This window comes from Pongo pygmaeus, chromosome 17 (genome assembly GCF_028885625.2).
Source record: "Pongo pygmaeus isolate AG05252 chromosome 17, NHGRI_mPonPyg2-v2.0_pri, whole genome shotgun sequence".
Classification (NCBI taxonomy): Eukaryota; Metazoa; Chordata; class Mammalia; order Primates; family Hominidae; genus Pongo; species Pongo pygmaeus.
In genome coordinates, this window is record NC_072390.2 from 32,535,422 (window position 1) to 32,558,703 (window position 23,282).

Consider the following 23,282-nt stretch of genomic DNA (forward strand, 5'->3'; position numbering starts at 1 on the left):
AAAGAGAAACTATGTAAAGTGAAATTTCAAAGATTTCCCCCAGATTTTCAAGACATGGAATGGGAAATATTTAAAAAGGAGACTTTAAAATACATTTCTCTTGCTAAAATTTATATGTTGGTAAAAATCTCACATATTGTCCAAGAATTTTGTATTGGATGAACTATTAAAATGTGGAAGCCATATATTTATATGCTTAGGATCAAAGAACTGCTTTTTTCTAAAAACTGGAATAATATTTTAAAACACTGTATATTAGCAACTTGTTTCCTAATACATAAATTTATATTTAATTTGAATTAAAATTCAATTTTTCAGTTTGCAGATTTGAGGTTTGGGTAATAACGTAACACGGTTTTGGTCATACACATTGCTACACGTTACCCCCTATTTTCAGTGGACAGTATATTTGTGAAGTTATAGGGCATATAAAAAAACCACCACAGACTTTAGAGTCAGAGAGACCTTGAGTCACATCTAAACTCTGCCTTTAACTATATTTTAACAAGTTATTTAAGCTCCCTGAATTTCAATTCCTTTATGTATAAATGAGAAATACTACAAATAATAGTTCATACGGTGGTTATAAAAGTAGAATATACATGCATAGGCAATAACCAAAGACTCCAGAGTCAGACTACTTGGGGTTTCACCCCTGGCTCTGCCACTTGCTATTTGTGCAACTCTGAGCAAGTTACTTGACCTCGGTTTCAGCTGGGCATGGTGGTACACGCCTGTAGTCACAGCTACTTGGGGGGCTGAGGCAGGAGGATCACTTGAGCCCAGGAGGTGGAGGGAGCAGTGAGCCACAGTCTTACCATCGCACTCCAGCCTGGGTAACAGACTGTCTCCCCCTCCAAAAACAGAGCTGCATGACATGAAAGCATCTCTAAGTAAACAACAAGCCTTGAACTAATAGATTTTAACAACTTTTGCCACAGCCCTCAATAGTAACATTACAGATTTCAGTTTTAAACTCTGCCAAATCCCTATTGCAATAATGAGAGCAGGTACTTTATTGGAAAGAAGTAAATTACAAAGAACCTGACACTTTTTTGTCACTTTTAGAAGACTCGTTTTAAACAAACAAGATAATAAAATGTACTGCCTTTCAAAAGGCTTAATAAACACAAACCTTTCCCAAAACATCTCCACTGCCTTTAGTATAGTTTGGAAGAGTACACGATCTTCTAGGTTTTTTCTTCAGTTCTTCTTGTTCTGATAGCTTTCTTTTCAGAAGTGCTTCAATGTGTGGCACCTATAATTTATAAAGAAAAATTAACTACAAGACCAATTACTCTTGAACCAGGCAGCCCATAATGACATGGGAGAAAAATTAACAATTTAGATAACTCAAGAATATAAAGTTGGTAAGTAGGCATTATTAAAAAAAAAAAAACTATCAGAAAATACATACACACACAAAGAAAACACAATTTTAAAAACCATGGTTATAGTAATATAAAGTTCCCACTTCACTGAATTTAAAAAAATCTTAGCCAAGAAATACACTACCTGTAATAGGACTTCTCTTTGAAACCGAGTTACACATATAAAATAATATAAATTTTAAAAATCTAGATTGCTTTTTATTTTCTCTTATTTTGTTTACCGCCACGTGTAGTGGTTATGCAGCCTTTTCAATGCAGTACTTGAACTGATGTATTATTAATTGCATTTATTGGTGTCATTACATTAAAAATACAAATTGCAATTTCTTTGAATAGAGCACTCTATCATTTTGTTAGTCATTTTTAATGTCTAGTGACTATAATGCACACGTCTTTGTACCCTAAAACAATACTCAGAATTCCTAATAAAAACTGAATAATTGAGAAAATTGTAGAATAGACTTTAATAAAACATCTTTCACGTATAGTTGGAAGCTGTACCTGTTGTGTTGTAGGAATGTCAATATTATGTATTTTTAGTTCATTTCGCAATTGGGCCTCTTTTAATCTTGCTTCTTCAACTTGACCTAAAATTAAAAACAAAAAATTTGCATCAATTTCTGATAGCCCCCAAATCATAGTTTTTGAAAAATATTTTAAAATTCCTTTTGTTTTTTCCTTTTAATGTCTGTTGCTAAAATGAAAACTGATAGGTGACCATTTTAGAAATTCAAAATTAAACTATACATCTTAAGGCTCAACTCTGATATACAAAAATGAGAAAACAAAATTAATGCAACTAAAGGGAGATATGATATACTGCAAACTCCTAGTAATCTTGGATAAGTTACTTAATCTTAATCCACGAGTATACATAATTTATACATAATTGCACAAGGCTGTTCTCAAAGACTTTATAAAAACAATTTTTAGTGCTACACAAATGACATTATCTCACTACTAGATTTAGCTCCTATTATATTCTAAATATCCTTGATCTTGTGCAGGCATACACAAAAGTGAGTACTTTGAGGCAAGCAGTAAATATTTCTTGGTTAACTTGATCAAAATAACACAAAGCCAAAAACCTTAGCAAAAAAATAAGACAAATGAAAAGGGAAGAGATGATAGAGCACAACTCAGAAAATGTCTTGTCTTTCAATTATATGAAACATTATTAAGAATTGCAGCAAACGTAGGCTGGGTGTGGGATTACAGGCTAACACCTGTAATCCTAGCACTTTGTGGGGGCCAAGGTGGGCAGATCACTTGAGGTAAGAAGTTCAAGACCAGCCTGGCCAACATGGTGAAACCCTGTCTCTACTAAAAATACAAAAATCAGCCAGGCGTGGTGGCACGTGCCTGTAATCCTAGCTACTTGGGAGGCTGAGGCACAAGAATCACTTGAACTTGGGAGGCGGAGGGTGCAGTGAGTGAGATCGTGCCACTGCACTCCAGCCTGGGCGAGAGACTGTGTCTCAAAAAAAACCAAAAACCAAAACAAAATAAAACAAAACTGCAGCAAACTTTCTGTGAATTGACTCAGGAATAATTTACATATTTCAGTATCAGTGTGTGCTGCCCCAGATACCTCCATAGTATGACAAACTGCGGATGTTTGAAGTAAAATACATACAGCTCATTACCCAAATGAAAAATTACATTACACATCACTCCCTTGGTGATATTATTATCCAGTATCTTTTGCCAGAAGCTAGAGCTAAATATAAACATTATTATTATGTAGAAAGCCTTAAATTTTCCACAGGTCCAGATTCCTAACAGAACGTGTTGATTTCTTTTAAGTAAGCAGGATACAAATTTATTTAAAATAAGAAATACTTCATCTTAAGAATTCTCAATGACAGTATCAACCATCATTATCACCTTTCTGTAACATTCTGCATTTTACTTGTGATTTAGGAAAGTGGAAGCATGTTTGTGTATCACGATCTCACCTGCCTCATCATTCCCCAAAGCATAATTTTTGTCTTGAATACAAAATGACTTACATTTCATTTCATTAAGAAGCTGTTGGCTGGCTTCAAATAAACTTTTATACATAATAATAGACTGAGATAATTGGTCCTTTTCTTTTGTAAGTGCTGCCATTTGTTGCTGCTTCTTAACATCTAAGAAAAAAAATTGAGATAATTTAAATAATTTAAAAACTGACTTTTCTAAAATGTCATAAAGTGATTAGACAACTAATAAACACCAAGTTAATGGAAAGCAAAACAAGGTTATCTAAAGTATCACTAACAATGGAGTTTAATCATTTATTTCCTAGAAACTTACCATTGTAAAACATGAACGGTAGGATATATGGTTCTAAGGTTCTTGATAAAAGTGGTAGCCGGGGCTCAAATACAATAAAATATTCAGTACTATCCCTTCCAGGACTACTTTCTGCCAGCACCAGACTCTGTACATATAAACAAACAATAGGGGAAAACAAGATTTAAAAAGAAAATTTTCAACATATAAATGTTACATAACTCATTATGCTGTTTTCAAGTAAGTGGTTAATTTTAAAGGCCAAAGGCATAGGCTGATCCTTAAGATTCCATTAAACCATCATCACCACCACCACTACCCAAGATATACAACTTTTTACCTTCTGATATTGGTTTGAAAGCCAAATGATCATATCAATAAACAGCTTATGTGAAAATTATATATGATAAAAAATTTCATGAAAAAGTTATTTCCTTCACATTAGAAATAGATGGCCACTTACAATTTTGACCTGTAAAATCTTCTTGATTCTAACCTCTAAACTGAAAGCAGCATGAAAGAGCTGATAGTGTGAAAGTTATAAAAACAATCACAAAGCCCATTGCTGAGTTTAAGTTACAGCTGTTACCATGGAAACAGACCCATCAAAGTCCCAGGTGACAGAACAAGAGATTCTGAAAAGCTCTAAAGATTTTTTAAATTGTGTCTTTCTCATTAATGGATAAAAAACCTTTTGATATACTTTAAGACCATAACATATAACTAGTAAATGACACAAATATATTTTTATCTGAAATGATTTTTTCACACAGTTCTAAGGGAAACAATGATAGTAGCTGTTTTTGTTTAGACTATAACAATACAATTTACAGAGAAGTAGTATTTTTAAAAAAATCTAAATCAATATGGCACTGTAGGTCAATCCATGAAATAAAATTATAAATTACAGCTCACAGACTTTTTCCCAAAGAATATAGAATACAAGCCCACCATTAAACCAACTGCCAATCAGTTTCTGAATGTGGTTTTCAATAGACTTACATAAATGCAAACATGTATTTAAAAAATGCTGTTTGCATTTTAAAAATAAGTAACATATACTTTATACTTTAGCAACTTGCTTTCAGCACTCGATTTGATCAATTCATGTGAATGTATAGATGCCAATTTAAAATTTATGCATAGTACACTGTACTATACTACTCATTCATTGGGTGGCAAATATTTAGTATGTTTACAATTTTTAAACAATTATCCATAATATAGCAAAAATATATCTCCAAATGTTTCTCTGCAAATGTGTTTTCTGGGATGAATAATGAGAAGTATAAGTTTATTTTAAAAGGTAAGTATCAAATTTCCCTTATAAGAAGCTGTATCAATTTATCCTCTCACCAGCAGTATACGGGAGTGCCCAATTCCCCTTATGCTGGCCAACATTTAATATCAATCTTTTTTTTTCTAAAAAGGGGAATTAAAAAGCAACCAGTCATTATTATTTTAACTAACATCTCCCTGAGTGGTATTGAAATCATGCTTCTCACGTTTACAGGTTATTTATATTTTCTTTTCCATTAATTGCCTGCTCATATTCTTTGCCCATTTATTTTTCTACCGGTTTGTCTTTTTTTTTAAGTGATTTGCAAGTAGTTCCTTAGGAGGTTTTAGAAATCTGTTCAATATATCAGTCCTCTAATTATATGTATCTAACATACAGTCATGCACCACATAACAACATTTCATTAACAAAGGACCACATGTACAATGGTGGTCCCAGAAGATTATATAATACTGTATTTTACTATACTTTTTCTATGTTTAGACACACGAATACTATTATGTTAAAATTACCTACAGTGTTCAGTACAGTCACATACCGTACAGGTTTGTAGCCTAGGAGAAACAGGTTATGCTGCTGGGCGTGGTGGCTCATGCCTACAATCCCAGCACTTTGGGAGGCCGAGGTGGGTGGATCGTCTGAGGTCACAGTTCGAGACAAACCTGGCCAACATGGTGAAACCCTGTCTCTACTGAAAAAACAAAAATCAGCTGGGTGTGGTGGGCACGCGCCTGTAGTCCCAGCTACTCGGGAGGCTGAGGTGGGAGGATTGTTTGAACCCGGGAGGCGGAGGTTGCAGTGAGCCAAGAGTGCACCAATGCACTCCAGCCTGGGTGACAGAGCAAGACTCTGTCTCACAAAAAAAAAAAAAAAAAAAAAAAAAAAAAGAGGAAATAGGTTATGACATATAGCCCAGGTGTATAGTAGGCTGTATCACCTAGGTTTAAGTATACTCTACGATATTTGCACAACAATGAAATCACCTGATGATATATTTCTTAGAACATATGCCCGTCATTAAGTGATGACATGACTGCATATAGCAAAATCGATATCTCTCCTCAATTTACTACCTTAAAAACTTTTTTTTCTACTACAGAATCAGATAATAAACCTGATCATCCAGTGTCAACAATTATCAACACATTGTCACTGTTCTTTTAATTCTCTTTAAGATATGCTTACAGTACATAAAGTGTAACCTTTTTTTTTTTTTGAGACAGGGTCTTGCTCTGTCACCCAGGCTGGAATGCAGTGGCATAATCATGGCTCACTGCAGTCTCAACCTCTCAGGCTTAAGCTATCTTCCCACCTCAGCTGCCTGAGTAGCTGGGGCTATAGGTGCGTGTCAACATGCTTAGCTAATTTTTTAATTTTTTGTAGAGATGGGGTTTTGCCATGTTGCCCAAGCTGGTCTTGAATTCCTGGGCTCCAGCAATCTTTCCACCTTGGCCTCCCAAAGTGTTAAGGTTATAGGCATGAGCTACTGTGCCCAGCAGAAAGTGTAACTTTTAATGTAGTTAAATATAATCTTTTCCTTTTTGTCTTGTTTGAAGAGGAATCTCCTATCTCAAAGTTTTATAGTTTTTAATCCCTGATGCATACCTACCAAGAAAAAAGGATAAACAGAATAACAGAAATGAAGAGAACTGAAGAGTCCCAAACTGGATCCAAGTATAAACGGAAATGTGGCATATGAGAAACAAACAAATGCATATAAGAATGAAACTTAGACACTGCCAACAGAAATTTCCAGATCATGTAGGCAAATAATACAGTGAATCTGAATAGCACAATTAACAAACTTGAGCAACTACAAATTTAGATTGTAACTTTAAACAAAGCAATAACGTGGAACATTTACAAATACTGGTTGTGCTCTAGACCAGTGTTTCCTAAACTTCCCTAATGATAAGAATCACCTGCTTTTTAAAAATCAGATTCTAGAGCCCTGCTCCAGACATACTAAATCAATATGTGAGGCAGGAGCCAAGAAGGACTTGAGTTTTCTATTTACTCAGTGAGATATCAGGGTCCTCTAGTGGTAAGAGTACATTTAGCATGATGTGAAGAGATTTTTATATACAGCTGCTGGGGAATAGCTAAATCTCTTGTCTGAATCTCAGGAGTATATACAGCAGGCTTAGCAATTTCAAATGACTATAAGGGGGCCAAGAAAACTGGACACAGGCCAGGCACGGTGGCTCACGCCTGTAATCCCAGCACTTTGGGAGGCCGAGGCGGGTGGATCACAAGGTCAGGAGATCGCGACCATCCTGGCAAACACGGTGAAACCCCATCTCTACTAAAAATACAAAAAATTAGCTAGATGTGGTGGTGGGTGCCTGTAGTCCCAGCTACTTGGGAGGCTGAGACAAGAGAATGGCATGAACCCGGGACGCAGAGCTTGCAGTGAGCCGCAATCGCACCACTGTACTCCAGCCTGGGTGAGAGAGTGAGACTCTGTCTCCAAAAAAAAGAAAAAGAAAAAGAAAACTGGACATAGCTAAACAGGAAAACAGGTAAAGTTTTCTTTAGAAAACTTTCTTTAGAAAGAAGACTAGATGTCTTCTTCCAACACAAATCCACTCTGCATGTTAAGTATGTCTCTCCACTCCTCTTTGTTTTTCAATGTGGCTTTCATTACCTAATTTTTGTTAGAGCACAAGAAAATTTTACTTTATTCTCCACTATAATAAAAATACAATAAGTGTGAATATAAGTGGCAAATACACATGTCCTCAATGTCAGTAAATGAAAAGAAGTGGCATGGAAGCGGCTGACTGGAAACCAGACACACTGAGAGGAGCAGTCACTGTTGAGGGTGCACATACAGCTGGCTAAGAGAATCCTCACCCAGTGTTGACAGATCTTTAGATTTCACCAAATAAATTAGAAATGCAGATTTTTATGTAAAAACTCCAGAACTTTAAATGCTGGAAACTAATTAAAATGAAAATGCTGTATTGGTCAGCCACTGCCAGACTGACAAGTCTTCAGGCCAGGTACAGCTGGCAGGCTCCTACTGTATTAGCCTAATTTTACTGAAACAATGTGATGTTGCAATGAGTTAGACACAGAAATGAACAACAACAAAAATACAAGAAAAGGTAACATTTCATATCTATTAGTACTGTCAGAATTACTGAAAAGATATCAAGAAAATTAATGGATTTGAAAAAGGGTCAATAAAATCCAGATATATCAAAAATTAAAGAAATTAAGGATATCAGAGATAGCACTGTGAATATGATCTGCCCCTCCAATATAAACAAAGGAAAGTTCTAAAAACAAAAGAACATCTCAGGAAAAAGTACTTATATACCAAAGAGCACTAATATTTTTAAGAAAAAAATGAAAATTCTAAAAGAAATGGTCAGTAAACAATCTTAGAAAGATTAAAACCAAAAAATGTTCGACAAAAATAAATTTTTAATCAGATACTTGGTTAGAATTTTTAAAAGTGTTCACCCATATAGTGTTGCTAATATAAGTAAGATAGACATATACTTCTGGCAGGAATATAAACTGAAGAGCACTGGCAGTAACTACCAAAAGGCTTAAAATATACATATCCTATCTCTAACACATTCTGCTTCTAGTAATTTCTTAAAGAAATAATATATGCAAAAGGATACATAGTCATCCCTTGGTATCTGTGGGGTACTAGTTCCAGGACTCCCAGATACTCAAATCCATGCATACTCACAACTCTGATATAAAATGGTGTTGTATTTGCATACAGCCTATGCACATACTCCATATACTTTGAATCATCCCTAGATTACTTAGTAATAACTACTAAAACGCTATGAAAATAGTTGTTGTATTGTTTATGGAATACTGACAAGAAAAATGTCTGTATGTATTCAGTACAGATGAAATTTTTTTCCTAATTATTTTTGAATCTACAGACGTGAAACACACGGATATGGGGGGCTGACTATACATAAAAGAAAGCTAATGGAAGCACTGTTGATAAAAACAAACTTTAGAAAAGAACTAAAATTTTCACTAAGGATTGATCAAATAAATTGTGGTCATTAATATACAATGATGTAGGCTTACTTTTACTAAGAATATATTAGAAACGTTAAACAAGAAAAGATTTTTATAAAGGCACAATTCTATTAATGAAATTTTACACCCTCCAAACATGTATATAAATCATATACACACATGGTATGCAGGCAGCATTAGTGTATATGCCGAAACTCTGAAAGGTAATACTAAATTGCTAATCATCTATTATCTCTGACAGGTGACAACATCTTGATTATTTATGGAGGTTCTTGCACTGTATATTTTTAAAATACAAATGAAACTATTTTCATTTTAGAAAAAAATGAGTAACAAAGATAAGTTGTTTAATTAAAATTTACCTGGGCTACATTTTTTGTTTCTATCCACATAACAGCAGCTTTTCAATGAAACATAAAACATCACGTACTGTCACTGAAGTTAAAAACAACTAGAATCAGAGAAAGCTGTTATCCATAGGAAAAACGGGAGTCTTACTTATAAAGATCCTGGGTTCAATTTGTAATAGCAAAATCAGAAAATATTTCAGCTGACTTCCCAATTTAGTGCTATGATTAGAACATCTTCATAGCTATACAAAAGAAAAGGTGTCTTAATATGGTGGTTAAAAGCATTAAATACAGAAATTCTATCTACCAAAAGATATAAAAAATTTACCATGATTTCAGCCGAACCATTCACAAAGGGGAATTCAAGTGTTCTAACTTTCCCAATAAAGAGTGGGGTATCAGTATCTTCCTCATTAGAGCCTTTAATGGTGGCTATTATAGTGCCAACCAAATCAATTCCAGTATGGTTGTTGTAGTCATCCTTAAAACAAAAAATGGAAAACAATTAGAGAAACTGATCAGAAGATTAAACCCAGAGAAGAACATGTACAAATCAGAAATAATACAGAGAGCCCCCAACATTAAATTATCTGGATCTTTCTCAGTCTAAGCACAAAATTCAGTTCTAAGTTTGAGCGTTCCACAGGCAAGAAATAGCTCCAGAAACCATAAAACAAGAGACTTCAATACAACAGTTCCTACCTTACTAAATTACAAGGACTCCCATTTTAAAATATCACCTTTTCATGTACTTTTAGCACCTACAGATATGAAAAAGTGCTTAATAAGTTATTATAAACTTGTAGTGACTTTAAATATTTTATTAACACTAGCAGCACCTGTATACATTTGAAAACCAATAGGCCTATATGTGTTTCTCACAATGTTTGGTGCTTATATGAGATTCAAAGACCCTTGGAGTAATTCTATGGCACCGTTTACCCCAACAAGATGTTTTGGGAAAAGAAGAGATGTCTAGGGAAGAATAACCAATCATCTAAAACAGGAAAATAAACTGAAAGTAGACAAGTATCCCACCAACCAAATTTTCCATAAAGGTGCAGTCCCACTACTGTGCTTTACATGTTTTTGTTAATATTTTTGACAGCTGTGTTGCTGCTTATGCTTCATGAAATCAGCAGCCTTGGAGGAGCTCTGATTTTCTTTCTTAACTATGAGCAGGCATCAGAGCAGATCTCTTTAAAAAAAAAATACTTATGTCCTTCAGTCCCCTCAGTGAACTGGACATTGAAGAGTCAATATAGTTCACACTCATTCGTGATATATACACGAAACAGGTGAGTAAAGGTATGTATTAGGAAAGGTAGCAGCTGACTGTGGTGGTTCACAGCTGTAATCCCAGCACTTTGGAAGGCTGAGGCAGGAAGATAACGTGAGGTCAGGATTTCAAGACTAGCCTGGGCAACACAGCAAAACACAGCAAAACCCCACAGAAAAAAATTTAAAACTAGCCAGGTGTGGTGCTGTGCACCTTGTGGTCCCAGCTACTCAGGAGGCTGAGGTGAGAGGACTGCTTGAGGTTGCAGTGAGCTATGATTGTGCCATGCTACTCCAGCCTGGGTGACAGAACAAGGCCCTGTCTGAAAAAAAAAAAAAGGTAGGCAGATTGAGATTTCTGCATTTTGAGTAAGTTCTGCTTATTATTCTGAATTCATTTTATGTATAATGTTATATATTCTCTATCTGTATTCAAATACAAAGATATTTATAAATATTTAATTCATCTGCACAAGTTTTCCCTAAAACCTTAATCAGAGTAATTGACAGAATCCATACAAATAATTTTGTACCCTAAAATCAAAGATAATTTTTCTTCTTACCCTTCGTAGTTTTGGAAGAAAATAAACATTACCGTGATACTAAGATGTAGATCTCTGACCAAGGTCCTACTGGCAACTGAGCGAACATTTGAAACAGCTGGTGTAGGTGGTTTAATTTTAGGTACTAACTTCACAGGTTGATTAGGCAGGACTTCAACTATAACCTTACAAAACAAAAGAGATATTCTGATTAACAATATATTGATGCTTTAGCATTTAAGAGGAAGGGAAGACATAACAATGGCACATACTAAATAAAATTAAATGTTACCTTCTAAAATTTATTTCCATTAATCTTTTAAAAGTAATCAATTTGCTTTTAAAATTCAGCATAAAAAAGTTAGGTCAGGTTAATTTTTGGATGTTTACAGCCATCCAAGAACAAACTTAGAGGTATTAAAAAACATAGGTAATTAAAAAAATTACTATACCGACAGTTTTTTGTTTTTTTTGAGACAGAGTCTCACTGTGACACCCAGGCTGGAGTGCAGTGGTGTGATCTCTGCTCACTGCAACCTCTGCCTCCTGGGTTCAAGCGATTCTCCTGCCTCAGCCTCCTGAATAGCTGGGACTACAGGTGTGCGCCCACCATGCCCAGATGATTTTTGTATTTTTAGTAGAGGTGGGGTTTCACCATATTGGCCAGGCTGGTCTGGAACTCTTGACCTCAAGTGATCTGCCCACCTCGGCCTCCCAAAGTGCTGGGATTACAGGCGTGAGCCACTGCACCCAGCCTATACCAACAGTATTAAATGTAGATGTGTATTTAAACTGCCTTGAACATCACTATCCAGAATTCTAATAACTGAAATACTATTTATTTTTAATTTCCAACTTTCATTATTTTAAAAATTTTATCTTAGATCCAGGGGGTGTACGTGCAAGTGTGTTACATGAGTATATTGCAGGATGCTGAGGTTTGGGCTTCTAATGATCCCATCACCCAAGTAGCAAACACAGTACCTAATAGGTAGTTTTTCAACTCTTGCCCACCTCCCTCTTTCCCCTCTTTTGCAATCCCCAGCGTTTACTGTTCCCATCTTTGTGTCTGTGTGTACCCAATGTTTAGCTCCCACTTGCAAGGGAGAACAGGCAGTATTTGGTTTTCAGTTTCTTAATTAATTTACTTAAGATAATGGCCTCTAGCCACACCATGTTGCTGCAAAGGACAATTTCGCTCTCTGTTATGGCTGTGTGAAATATTACTAATATTTTTCATGCATGGTTGATATGAGCAACTTTACAACACTACACACTAAAATGCTGAGTCTTTGATATAAAGAGAAATGGAAATGTGACGCCTGTAACAGGTCAAATTATTGAGCAAATTTAAACATATTCTATACTAATTTTCCTGAAAATTGAATTATTTATATTTCACATCCAATAATTACTTCACTTTTAAACAAAATATTTCATTCATAAACTAAATGAGAAAATGTGAAGCTATTGCATGTAATGCAGAACCAAGGGGGAAAAAAAAGAAAATGTAAAGCTAACTGTGGTATATAAAAAAAGTAAGCAAACCTGTTCACTGTTGAGAATATTTGTTTTATCCATCATAAAACCAAACTGGATACAATATGTCCCCACTTTAATAGGAATTACTTTATCCCTAAATTTAAAAGAAAGTTAAGATTACTGACAATGTTTGTATAAAGGGGGAAGGAATTCAAAGAGTCAACATTTCTGTTCTTTCCACAAAAATAAATGAGTAGGAAGAATAGAACTACTAATACTATATTGACCTTCATTCGTTCAACAAATATTTCTTGCTTACTCCCAGGTTCCTCTTACCTGTACATTCTTTTACAAAACATCCAGAATAAAAGTGCTGGATATGGTAAAAATGGAAAGAACAGGAACATGAAGTTGAGAAAGCAGTAAATACGTCAAAAATGCTGAATTATATGTCAAGTAAATTTTGCTTCATTTCTACTTTACAAATTTCTAAGCGACAGTTTTGTATTTCAAAATTATAGAACATCCTGCTGATCTTCTATGTAACTTTTTTTCCATTCAAGTACTATTTGAAATATTTAACTACGTATACAAGGTATTTACTGTGAATCAATTATCAATAATGAACTCAGTGCCTAAGAAGAGGTACACTTATTAACCTATTGTGGTCACGCTTTACCACAAAGAAAATATGAATAATATTCTACAATATGTGCGATGTGGCTCATGATCCCTAGGGTAGCTTTTGCATGTCATTCATATTCTCAAAATACCGGCTCAATGCAGTACAAAGCACAGGCTCTGAATACATACTTGAATTCAAATCTCGACACCGTAACATCTATGCAACCTTGAAGAAAATTATTTAACCTTTCTCTATATTGTTTTCTCTGAGATGGTAATTCCTAAGAAAGTTATATTGAGAATTTAAACAAGGCTGGGCGCAGTGGCTCATGCCTGTAATCCCAGAAATTTGGGAGGCCGAGGCAGGCGGATCACTTGAGGTCAGGAGTTCGAGACCAGCCTGGCCAACATGGCGAAACCCCATCTCTACTATTAATACAAAAATGAGCCAGGCATGGTGGTGTGCGCCTGTAGTCCCAGCTATTCGGGAGGCTGAGGCAGGAGAATCGCTTGAACCCGGAAGGCAGAGGATGCCGTGAGCCAAGATCACTCCACTGTACTCCAGCTTGGGTGACAGAGTGAGACTCTATCTCAAATAAAAAAAAAAAAAAAGAATTAAAATGGACTTCTGCTTCCAAATGGCAGGCCAACCCTTCATGATGAAAACAGCTGCACAAAAAAAAAAAAAAAAAAAAAAAAATTCCTTGAAAATGTTAAAGAGTTAACAAGCTAAAGTAAAAAATAACTTAGTAGAATATAAGATAGAAAGGAGGCCCTGGGATATGAATTTCACATTTAGGGATGCTTTAGTCCTGGGAGTAAATTCTAGCAGCACAGGTAAACCTAAAGCAGACCAGCTTGCAAAACAAATGCAACTTCCTTTGAATCATGTCAATCTCTGAAACTGAAGTGGTAATAGATGGGTAGCAGCCCAGACTACGGACAGAAGCAAATGTAACACACTCTTATCCTATATATCCAATTATTTATATAAATATTCATAAATAAAATGTCTAGTACAACAATAATAGAATCACCAGATACATGAAGGACAGAACTAGAATGAAAACCAACAGAAACCAAGAGAAAATCAAAACAGACCTAAAGGAATTCTAGGCAGACTTTAATACATTGATTAACTGAAAATGTCAAACAGAAATTGGCAACTGAAGGAGGGACTTAACAGAAAATCAGATGTCACGGAAGAGAGAATTAGTTAACTGAAGATAGTTCAAAGTAATCATCTAGAAGGAAGAGAGGTAAAAGAATGGCAAAATTTTTAAAAACTGAAGACCACGAAATCAAAGCCCGTGAAAACCAAGCAGGATGTAAAAAAGAAATCCACATAGACATATCATAGTAAAACTCCTGGGCAGGGGATGGGGTGGGGGCAGGGGAGGAACCAACCACAAAATAACCAAAGGAGGGAAAATACATTTTTTTTAAAACAATAATGAGACTGACAACAGAATGAAATAGTGAAGGATGGTGGTAAGAAATTGCTGACCTTGAATACCATATGCAGTAAAAATATCCTTCAAGTATGAAGGTGGAATAAAGATATTTTCAGGTAAAAATAAGATAATTCATCACCAGCAGACATATTGAAGGAACTTCCTAAGATGGAAAACAATACCAGATGAAAGCCTTGAGTTAAAGATTAACAGAAAGGATAAATGAGTAAATCCAAATAAACACTGATTGTAAGCAATAAAAGTGATGCCTTGATAGGTTTAACATGCACAACAAAAAGGCATGTAAATTGGGAGAAGGGAATGGAAGTAAATGTTCTAAGATCCATGCACTGCTTAAGAAGCTAAAAAAATACAAATTATTACTAGATATTGGCATGTCAAGTATACACGTTACAAATCTCCAAGGAAATCACTTAGAGAACAGTGAAAGATTGTATAACTACCAGAAAATTACTATTAGAAACAATAAATCAAAAAGGAAAACAGGAAAGAGAAGGGAAAAAACAGTTGGATCATACAGAAAACAAAACAGATCCAAAACCAAGTGAATTGGTATATGTAAGACCTAAACTTTCAATGAGAAGACAAAGATTATCGGGAAAAAAAAATGATAATGCCATTTACAAAAGATACACTTAAAAGAATATATATATATATGCAAACACTAATCGTCATGATTCCCAAAATAGCTTTTGCATGTCATTCATAGGGAAAGTTGGTATACTGTTACCAAAGTAAACTTTAAGGCAAAAACATTACTAGAGAAAAAGAATACTTCATAATAATAAAAGGTTTAATTTGCAAGAAAAATATAATAATAATCTAAGTCTGTATGTACCTAATAACAAAGCCTCAAAATATGTATTTTTTCTCTTATGTAAACTAAGAGAAAAAATAGACAAATCTTCATTCATACTTGGAGATTTACTACACTGCTAGGTGAAACAGACAAAAAATATAAAAGATATAGAACACTGTACCTCAAATGCAAAAATCACATTATTATCTAGTATATTTGGAACATATACAAAAATTGACTATATACCAAGCACAAAAACAAATAACAACTAATTTCAAAGGACTGAAATCATACAGGGTAAACTAAATTTCACAATTCAGTAAACATCTGAATAAGCCATGGTTAAAGGATGAAATAACAATGAAAATTAGAAAATATTTTAATCCAAGGCTGGGCTCAGTGGCTCATGCCTGTAATCTACCAAATTAAAAAAAAATCTACCAAATTAAAAAAAAAATTAGCTGGGTGTGGTGGCACACATCTGTAGTCCTAGCTGCTAAGGAGACTAAGGTGGGAGGATTGCTTGAATCCAGGAGTTCAAGGCTATAGTGAGTTATAATCACACCATGGCCCTCCAGCCAGGATGAAAGAGCGAGACTCTGGTTCAAAAAAAGAAAAAAGAAAAAACAATTTTTGATCCAAATACTAATAAAAATAAAATATATAAAACTTGTGAATGCTATTAAAGTTACACTTAGAAATGTACAGCTCTACATACATATACACATATACATGTTGTGTGTGTGTGTGACCAAAATAAATGAGCTAAAAAACCTTCTCAAGCAGTTTTAATAAAAGAATAAATGAAATGCAAAGTAAATGAAATTAAATAATAAAACACATAAAATATATTTTAAAAGCCCAAAGTTTGTTCTTTAAAAGATCTAAAAAATTGAAATCTCTTACTAAGATTAATCAAGCCACAAGAGAGTACAAATAGTGTCAAGAATGAGAGATCATCACAGATCTTACAGAAAATAAACAGAACAGTATGAACAAATTCGAAAATTTAGATAAAATTGATAGTCTGACAGCCTATTTATTTAGATAAAATTATCTATTTCTTTAGATAAAATTGATAGTCTGACAGACAGTGGTGGTGCATGCCTATAGTTCCAGCTACTTGGGAGGCTGAGGCAGGAGAATCGCTTGAACAGGGAGGTGGAGGTTGCAGTGAGCTGAGATCATGCCACTGCACTCCAGCCTGGGAAACAGCGAGACTGTCTCAAAAAAAAAAAGATAGTTTGATAATTACAAGATATCAAAACTGAGCAAGAGACAGGAAATACAAATAGTTCTATAACTTCTGAATTTGAACAAACTCAATCCATCACTAAAACCTTCCCCCTACAAAAACACCAGGCTCAGATGGCTTCATTGATGAATCTATCACCATTTAAGGAAGGAATAACACTCTTATATAAGATTCTCCTAAGAATAAACCAAGACTGAGGGAAAATTTCTTCCTACTTTTGTGAGGGCTACATGATGTAGACAGCAAACTAAGAATTTGTAAGAAAGAAAATGCAGGTTAATTTCAAACATCAAGGTAGATGCAAAAATCCTAAGAAAATATTAGCAAAACACCTCCATCGATATATAAAAATAATACAACATGATAAAATTGGGTTTATTCCAGTAATTCCAAGGTTGGCTGACCATTCAGAAAACTAATGTACTATAATTACCACATTAAAAAGTAAAGTAATAATGTCTTAAAGGATTTTAAAAGTAAAGGAAAAATATCACACAGTGCCTCAATAGATGATGAAATCTAAAGTCAATTTATAATTAAGACTTAGAAATGAACAGTTTGATAAAAGACTTATTAAGACTCAGAAACGAACAGTCTGATAAAAGAAAAACTCTAAAGCAAACATCACACTTAGTGGTGGAATGCTGACATGTTCCCTTTGAGATTCAAAACCAGATTAGGATGATCACTCTCATCATGTCTACTTAACATTTTGCTGTAAATCCAAGATGCTGTGGTATGGTAAGAAAAAGAAAATACACGGCTGAGCGTGGTGGCTCACACCTGTAATCCCAGCACTTTGGGAGGCCAAGGCGGGTGGATCACAATGTCAGGAGATCGAGACCATCCTGGCTAACACAGTGAAACCCTGTTTCTACTAAAAATACAAAAAATTCGCTGGGTGTGGTGGCATGTGCCTATAGTCCCAGCTACTCCGGAGGCTGAGGCAGGAGAATGGCATGAACCCGGGAGGCAGAGCTTGCAGTGAGCCAAGATTGTGCCACTGCACTCCAGCCTGGGAGATAGAGTGAGACTCCGTCTCAAAAAAAAAAAAAAAAAAGAAAAAGAAAAAGAAAATACACAAAAACTAGAAGATAACAAACTTACTATTATAAATCATAGACATTTTTATTAAATCCCAAAGAATCTACAAATAAAATCAGAGCCAGGAGTGGTGGTTCATATCTGTAATCCCAGCACTTTGGGAAGCCAAGGTGGGAGGATTGCTTGAACTCAGGAGTTCAAGACCAGCAATGAGACCTTGAGTCCACAAAAATTAAAAAATCAACCAAGTGTGGTGGTGTGGGCCCACAGTCCCAGCCAGTTGGTAGGCTAAGGCCCAAGAGTTTAAGACAAGCCCAGACAACATAGTAAGACCCTGTCTCCACAAAAAATAAAATAATAAGTCAGGCGTAGTGCTGTGGGTCTGTAGTCCCAGCTACCTGAGAGGCTGAGGTAGGAAGATTGCTTGAGCCTGGGAGGTCAAGGCTACAGTGAGCCATGATTGCACCACTGCACTACAGCCTGGGTGACATAGTGAGACCCTGTCTCTAAATTAATTAATTAATTAAAATAAGAAATAAAGGAGTTTAACAAAGATAACTGCTACAAGGTCAATACACATAAATCAATTGCATCTCTATAACCAAAAACAACAGAAAATAAAAATGTTTTAGGAGATATCATTTACGATGGACCTCATGTGATCTGCCTGCCTCGGCCTCCCAAAGTGCTGGGATTATAGGTGTGAGCCACCGTACCCGGCCTCACACTATACATTAAAAAAAAAAAAAAAAAAAAAATCAATCGCACATGTAACTGTACAAAAAGAACACAGCAAACCTAAAGTGCTACCCTTAGAAAGGCCTGCTTGCAAGATGGGCCCTTGGCAGACATCTGTGAGTTTAGATTTCAGGAGGGTTCTCACCTTTAACTGATATGAGTGGCTCACATTGCCTAAACCACTGCACTAATATGGTTTATGCTACACACTTGCTTTTCTTCTGAAAATCTGGTATTTGCTAGGCAGAGGATGCCTATGTGACCACACCCTAACAAAAACCCTGAATGCTGAGTCTCTAGGGAGCTTCCCTGGTTGACAACATTTTATACGCATTGTCACAATTTATTGCTGGGGAATTAAGCACATACTCTGTGTCTTCACCAAGACAGAATCCTTGGAAAGCTTCCTCTGTGTCTGCCTTCCCCTGGACATCACCCCGTGAGCTTTTTACCTTGCTCATTTCACTTTGAATCCTTTTGTTTCAATAAAACATAGCTATGAGCCCAACTATATATTAAGTCCTGTGAGTCCTCCTGGTGAATCATCAAACCTGGCATTGGTCTTGGGAACCCCCAACACAATAATATAGTAAAATGTGTTGATGACCTAAATGTAAGGAAAGACTTAAACAGGACACAAAGAAGATCAACTATAAAAAAGATGATTAACACATTTGCTTATATAAAAATTAACCACTGCTGTTCAAGGTATCATAAAGTGAGAAAGCAAGCCACAGGATAGGCAAAGATGTCTAAACAAAAGGCTTATATCTCTAACATATAAAGAACTCCTACAAATTAATATAAAAAATAATACAAAAGTTATTAAGATACTCAAAAAAGGCACTTCACAAAAGGTAATCTAAGTGGCCAATAAATATATGATAAACAGGGAAATGCAAATTAAGAGTAAGTGTGATGCCACTCTATTACATGTCCACCAGAAGATTACACCTGAAAAGACCCACAAAACCGTGTTGGGAAGGGCTGGGCACAGTGGCTCATGCTTGTAATCCCACCACTTTGGGAGGCTGAGGCGGGCAGATAGCTTTGAGCTCAGGAGTTTGAGACTAGCCAGAGCAACTTGGTGAAACCCAGTCTCCACACACACACACAAAATAAATAAATAAATTTGCTGGGCATGGCAGCACATTCCTGTAGTCCCAGCTACTTGGGAGGCTGAGGCAGGGGGCTCACTTGAGCCAGGGAGGCAGAGGTTGCAGTGAGCCACTGCACTCTAGGCATTGCACTCTAGCAAGGCTGTGTATTAAAAACAAATAAACCCTCAAGCTACTCAAGTTAAACATACACATCTATGTTTAACATCTATATTTAACATCTAACATACACATCTATATTTAAATATACACATCTATGAACTTATGACCCAGCAATTTTACTTTTATATGAGCACCAGTGTTATAAACATTATTTGTAATAGCCCAAAATTGAAAATGCAAACAGCCATTAACAGAATGGAAAATTGTAATGTGTTCACACAATGGACTTCTATACAGCAATGGAAATGAATGAATTTATAGCTATATGCCACAGAATCTCATGATGCTGAGTGAAAGAAGTCATATGCAAAGGAAAATAATTGTATATCAAGTTCAAAAATGGGCACAACTAAATCAGAGACTATAGAGATGTATGCTAAGATAAACGGAACTCCAAATAAGACCAAATCAGGAGAGGGTTTGTGGTGTGCGCATGTGTGTGTCTGCATGAGTGTGTGCGTGGCATGCACAACAGGAAGGAAGACGGTAATAACTGGAAGAGGTAAGGGGTGGAGCTTCCATGATTGGTCCTTTACCAGTTAGTCTGAAAAAGCACTGAACAAATATAATGAGCATTTTGACCCTATTGATGATAAAGGATTTTTAAAGAAACTTAAGACATAATCTTTTCAGATTTGAAAATGGAGGTCCAGAATGAAGCAGCAACATGCTCAAAGTCACAGAAATGTTAAAAGCCAGTCTAATCTTTATAGAAACCTCCTATGTAATAAAAAGTTATAAAGTGTGCTGACAACATAAAAGAATTCTTCTGATGGCTTCGATAGTTTCAAAAGCAAATACAATTACAATTTACAAAGCTTAAAATCAATTTAGTGCTTAAAAACGAAAACACACCTTTTCCCAAAAAACTGACAAAAATTTAGAGACACTAACATTTCTATTTGATCATAAATTACTTTTCCTCAAGTGAGCCCCATGTATCTCCAGGGTTGAATTACTTTGTAACAAGATATGTATTCAAAATATGAAATGTTTTGAGAAATACCTGAAATAGAAGCAGCCATCTTCCTTGTCATTATCTTTTATTTTATTACAACTAAATGTTTCTGCCTAGAAAGGGGAGTAGGAGAGAAGGGGAGAGGGGAAAATGACAAAATTTAACATAGTATACTTAGGAGGAAAGCTTATTATATACCTAAACTGAACGTATATCTGGATTCCATTTATAAACATACAGGTATATATATATGCATTTATATCTTCATAATACATGTAAGGTACAATGTGAGATTAGTGACAGTGGAAAGACACCCCATTACTAAAAGACACACAATAGAACTTTATGGTGATATTATTTAAAGATAATACCAACTTGATTGGACTGATGGTCTAAATTAAGCAAGCAAAGATTCAGGATTAATTAAGCAAGATAGTTTCCAAAACCAATGATTAAAATGAACCATAAATGTTGAAGTAGATTATTATATCAGGACACTGATAAACTTTAGTTCCCAATTTTAGATTTATTTCAGATCTGCATTATCCAATATGGTAGCCAATGGCTACGTGTGACTACTGGGCACTTGAAATGTGGCTGGTCTGAACTGATATACAGTGTAAAATAAACAACAAATTTCATAGACTTGGTAAGATAAAAGAATGTAAAATCCGAGCAATAATTTTTAAACTACTGAATATATGTTGAAATGGTAACTTTTGATATATTAGGTTAAAAACATTAGAATTTTGCTTATTTCTTTTTAGCTTTTAAATGTAGCTACTAGAAAGCAGAAACACCAGATGTGATCTTTCTACTGGACAGCACTGTTCTAGACCCTCTAACTCTCTCTCCACTCTCTTTCAAGCAGTCTATCAATCCTATCTCTTTACTATCTCATTTTCTATATTATCCCCTCATATTTAATAGCTTCTGCCTTGTGCTACTGTCCTTCAGATGAAATAATTTTAATGTGTAGGCATCTTAAAATGTTAAGAAACATCACAATGTAGACTACTCTTTTTTAATAGCATCAACCTTTAATTTTGAAACATACATTGATGTAATTTCTTTAACCCCAAGGAATGAAGTAAATTCACTTCCATTTCTCAAATTTATATAACATTATATATTTACATTAAATGAGACTTAGTTTTAAGTTAAATGTAAGAACTATTTTTAACTTCAAAAAATGCTTCCCATGACTCACATTTGCTGGGGATCGGTTCCCACTGGTAGACAGCTTCCACATTTTCATGGAAATACGTGCTGGATTAATATTTTTAATGATACTGTCATCTTCAGAAATAACACTAATCATAAAATCTGTCATGGTAAATGTTAAAAAATTATTTTCTTTCTAGTTCAATTAATGGATATGGTTAAATAATTGTACGCCTTAAAGCAAACATCTTATTTAAATGTTTAAAGCACACGTTATTTAAATGTTAATACAATTCTGATGAAGAAATGTATAAATTCTAGCATACAAGACCAAAAAGACTAGAATATATACTCAGCAACTTAAGAGTTAGGCCAATTGGTCATAGCACCATATGCTTTATGTATTCCAAGAACATAATATTTACTTTCTTGTATGATTTTCAATAGCATACAATAGCCAAAAGATCAATATATATAATATTCCCATTACATTTACCACTTATAACATTCATTTGGCACCTGTTATTAATTTTTTAATCACAGGAAATAGATCTCCCTGAAATAGATTTAAAACTTTATATATGGTATAGTCTACTTTATAGAGTAAAAAAAGCTATGTATACATGTAACTTAATTATTAAAAATTATTGTTAAAAATTTTTAAATCTAAACTTTGAGGTGCTTCATTCACTACTTAAAACTATGTATAGGGATTCATCCTTTTAAGAAAACAGAAGTCTTCCAGAAAATTATTTGTGTAAAACAAAAATTAATTTCCTATTGACTTAACATCTGCAACATGATATTGAAATCATTTGCTTCCCTGTCTCCTACATTAGACTGAGCACTCTTAACCTAGGATAAGTAATTTATTCCACTAATGTACAAAGCAAATTATCATTATAGATTTATTTATGTATGTGAAATACTCACCAGTGAAAAGACCCCCTGCTAAGAAGGACGCATCTCTGTCATATTTAACATTGAGACGAACGGGTTTTTCTGGGTCTGGAAGAATCATTAACTTAATTACAGGTCCTTCTATGATACCTTTGTTATAGATGGCTTTAACCTGAAGAGTATGCTCTCCCCTAACAAAACAAAAGAGGAGAGGGGTTCAAATTACATTAGTTAATAACCTAAAAATTCTGAGACAATTTATGCAAAGTTCAACTCTTAGAAAAACCTCTCAACTTCTATTCAGTCCCAACTCTTGCCTAACATTAAACAGAAGAATAGTCATTAGTTGTAACTTCAGCAAGCAGTAAGAAAAATGAATCTCTATAACACCAACAACTACCAAAC

General features: G+C 34.9%; 1 protein-coding gene across 1 annotated transcript in view; it reads right to left on the reverse strand.

Annotated features, from left to right (window-relative positions):
• SMCHD1 (structural maintenance of chromosomes flexible hinge domain containing 1) overlaps positions 1–23,282 on the reverse strand; it is a 160,254-nt gene that overhangs the window by 36,158 nt on the left and 100,814 nt on the right. The window contains exons 32-41 of the mRNA XM_054460294.2: positions 22,911–23,068; positions 22,024–22,139; positions 20,862–20,926; positions 12,707–12,794; positions 11,212–11,343; positions 9,667–9,819; positions 3,690–3,816; positions 3,404–3,523; positions 1,893–1,978; positions 1,136–1,258 (exon numbers count right to left, since the gene is read on the reverse strand). Of these exons, the coding sequence (XP_054316269.1) occupies positions 1,136–1,258; positions 1,893–1,978; positions 3,404–3,523; positions 3,690–3,816; positions 9,667–9,819; positions 11,212–11,343; positions 12,707–12,794; positions 20,862–20,926; positions 22,024–22,139; positions 22,911–23,068 (1,168 nt within the window). The remainder of the gene's footprint in view (positions 1–1,135; positions 1,259–1,892; positions 1,979–3,403; positions 3,524–3,689; positions 3,817–9,666; positions 9,820–11,211; positions 11,344–12,706; positions 12,795–20,861; positions 20,927–22,023; positions 22,140–22,910; positions 23,069–23,282) is intronic.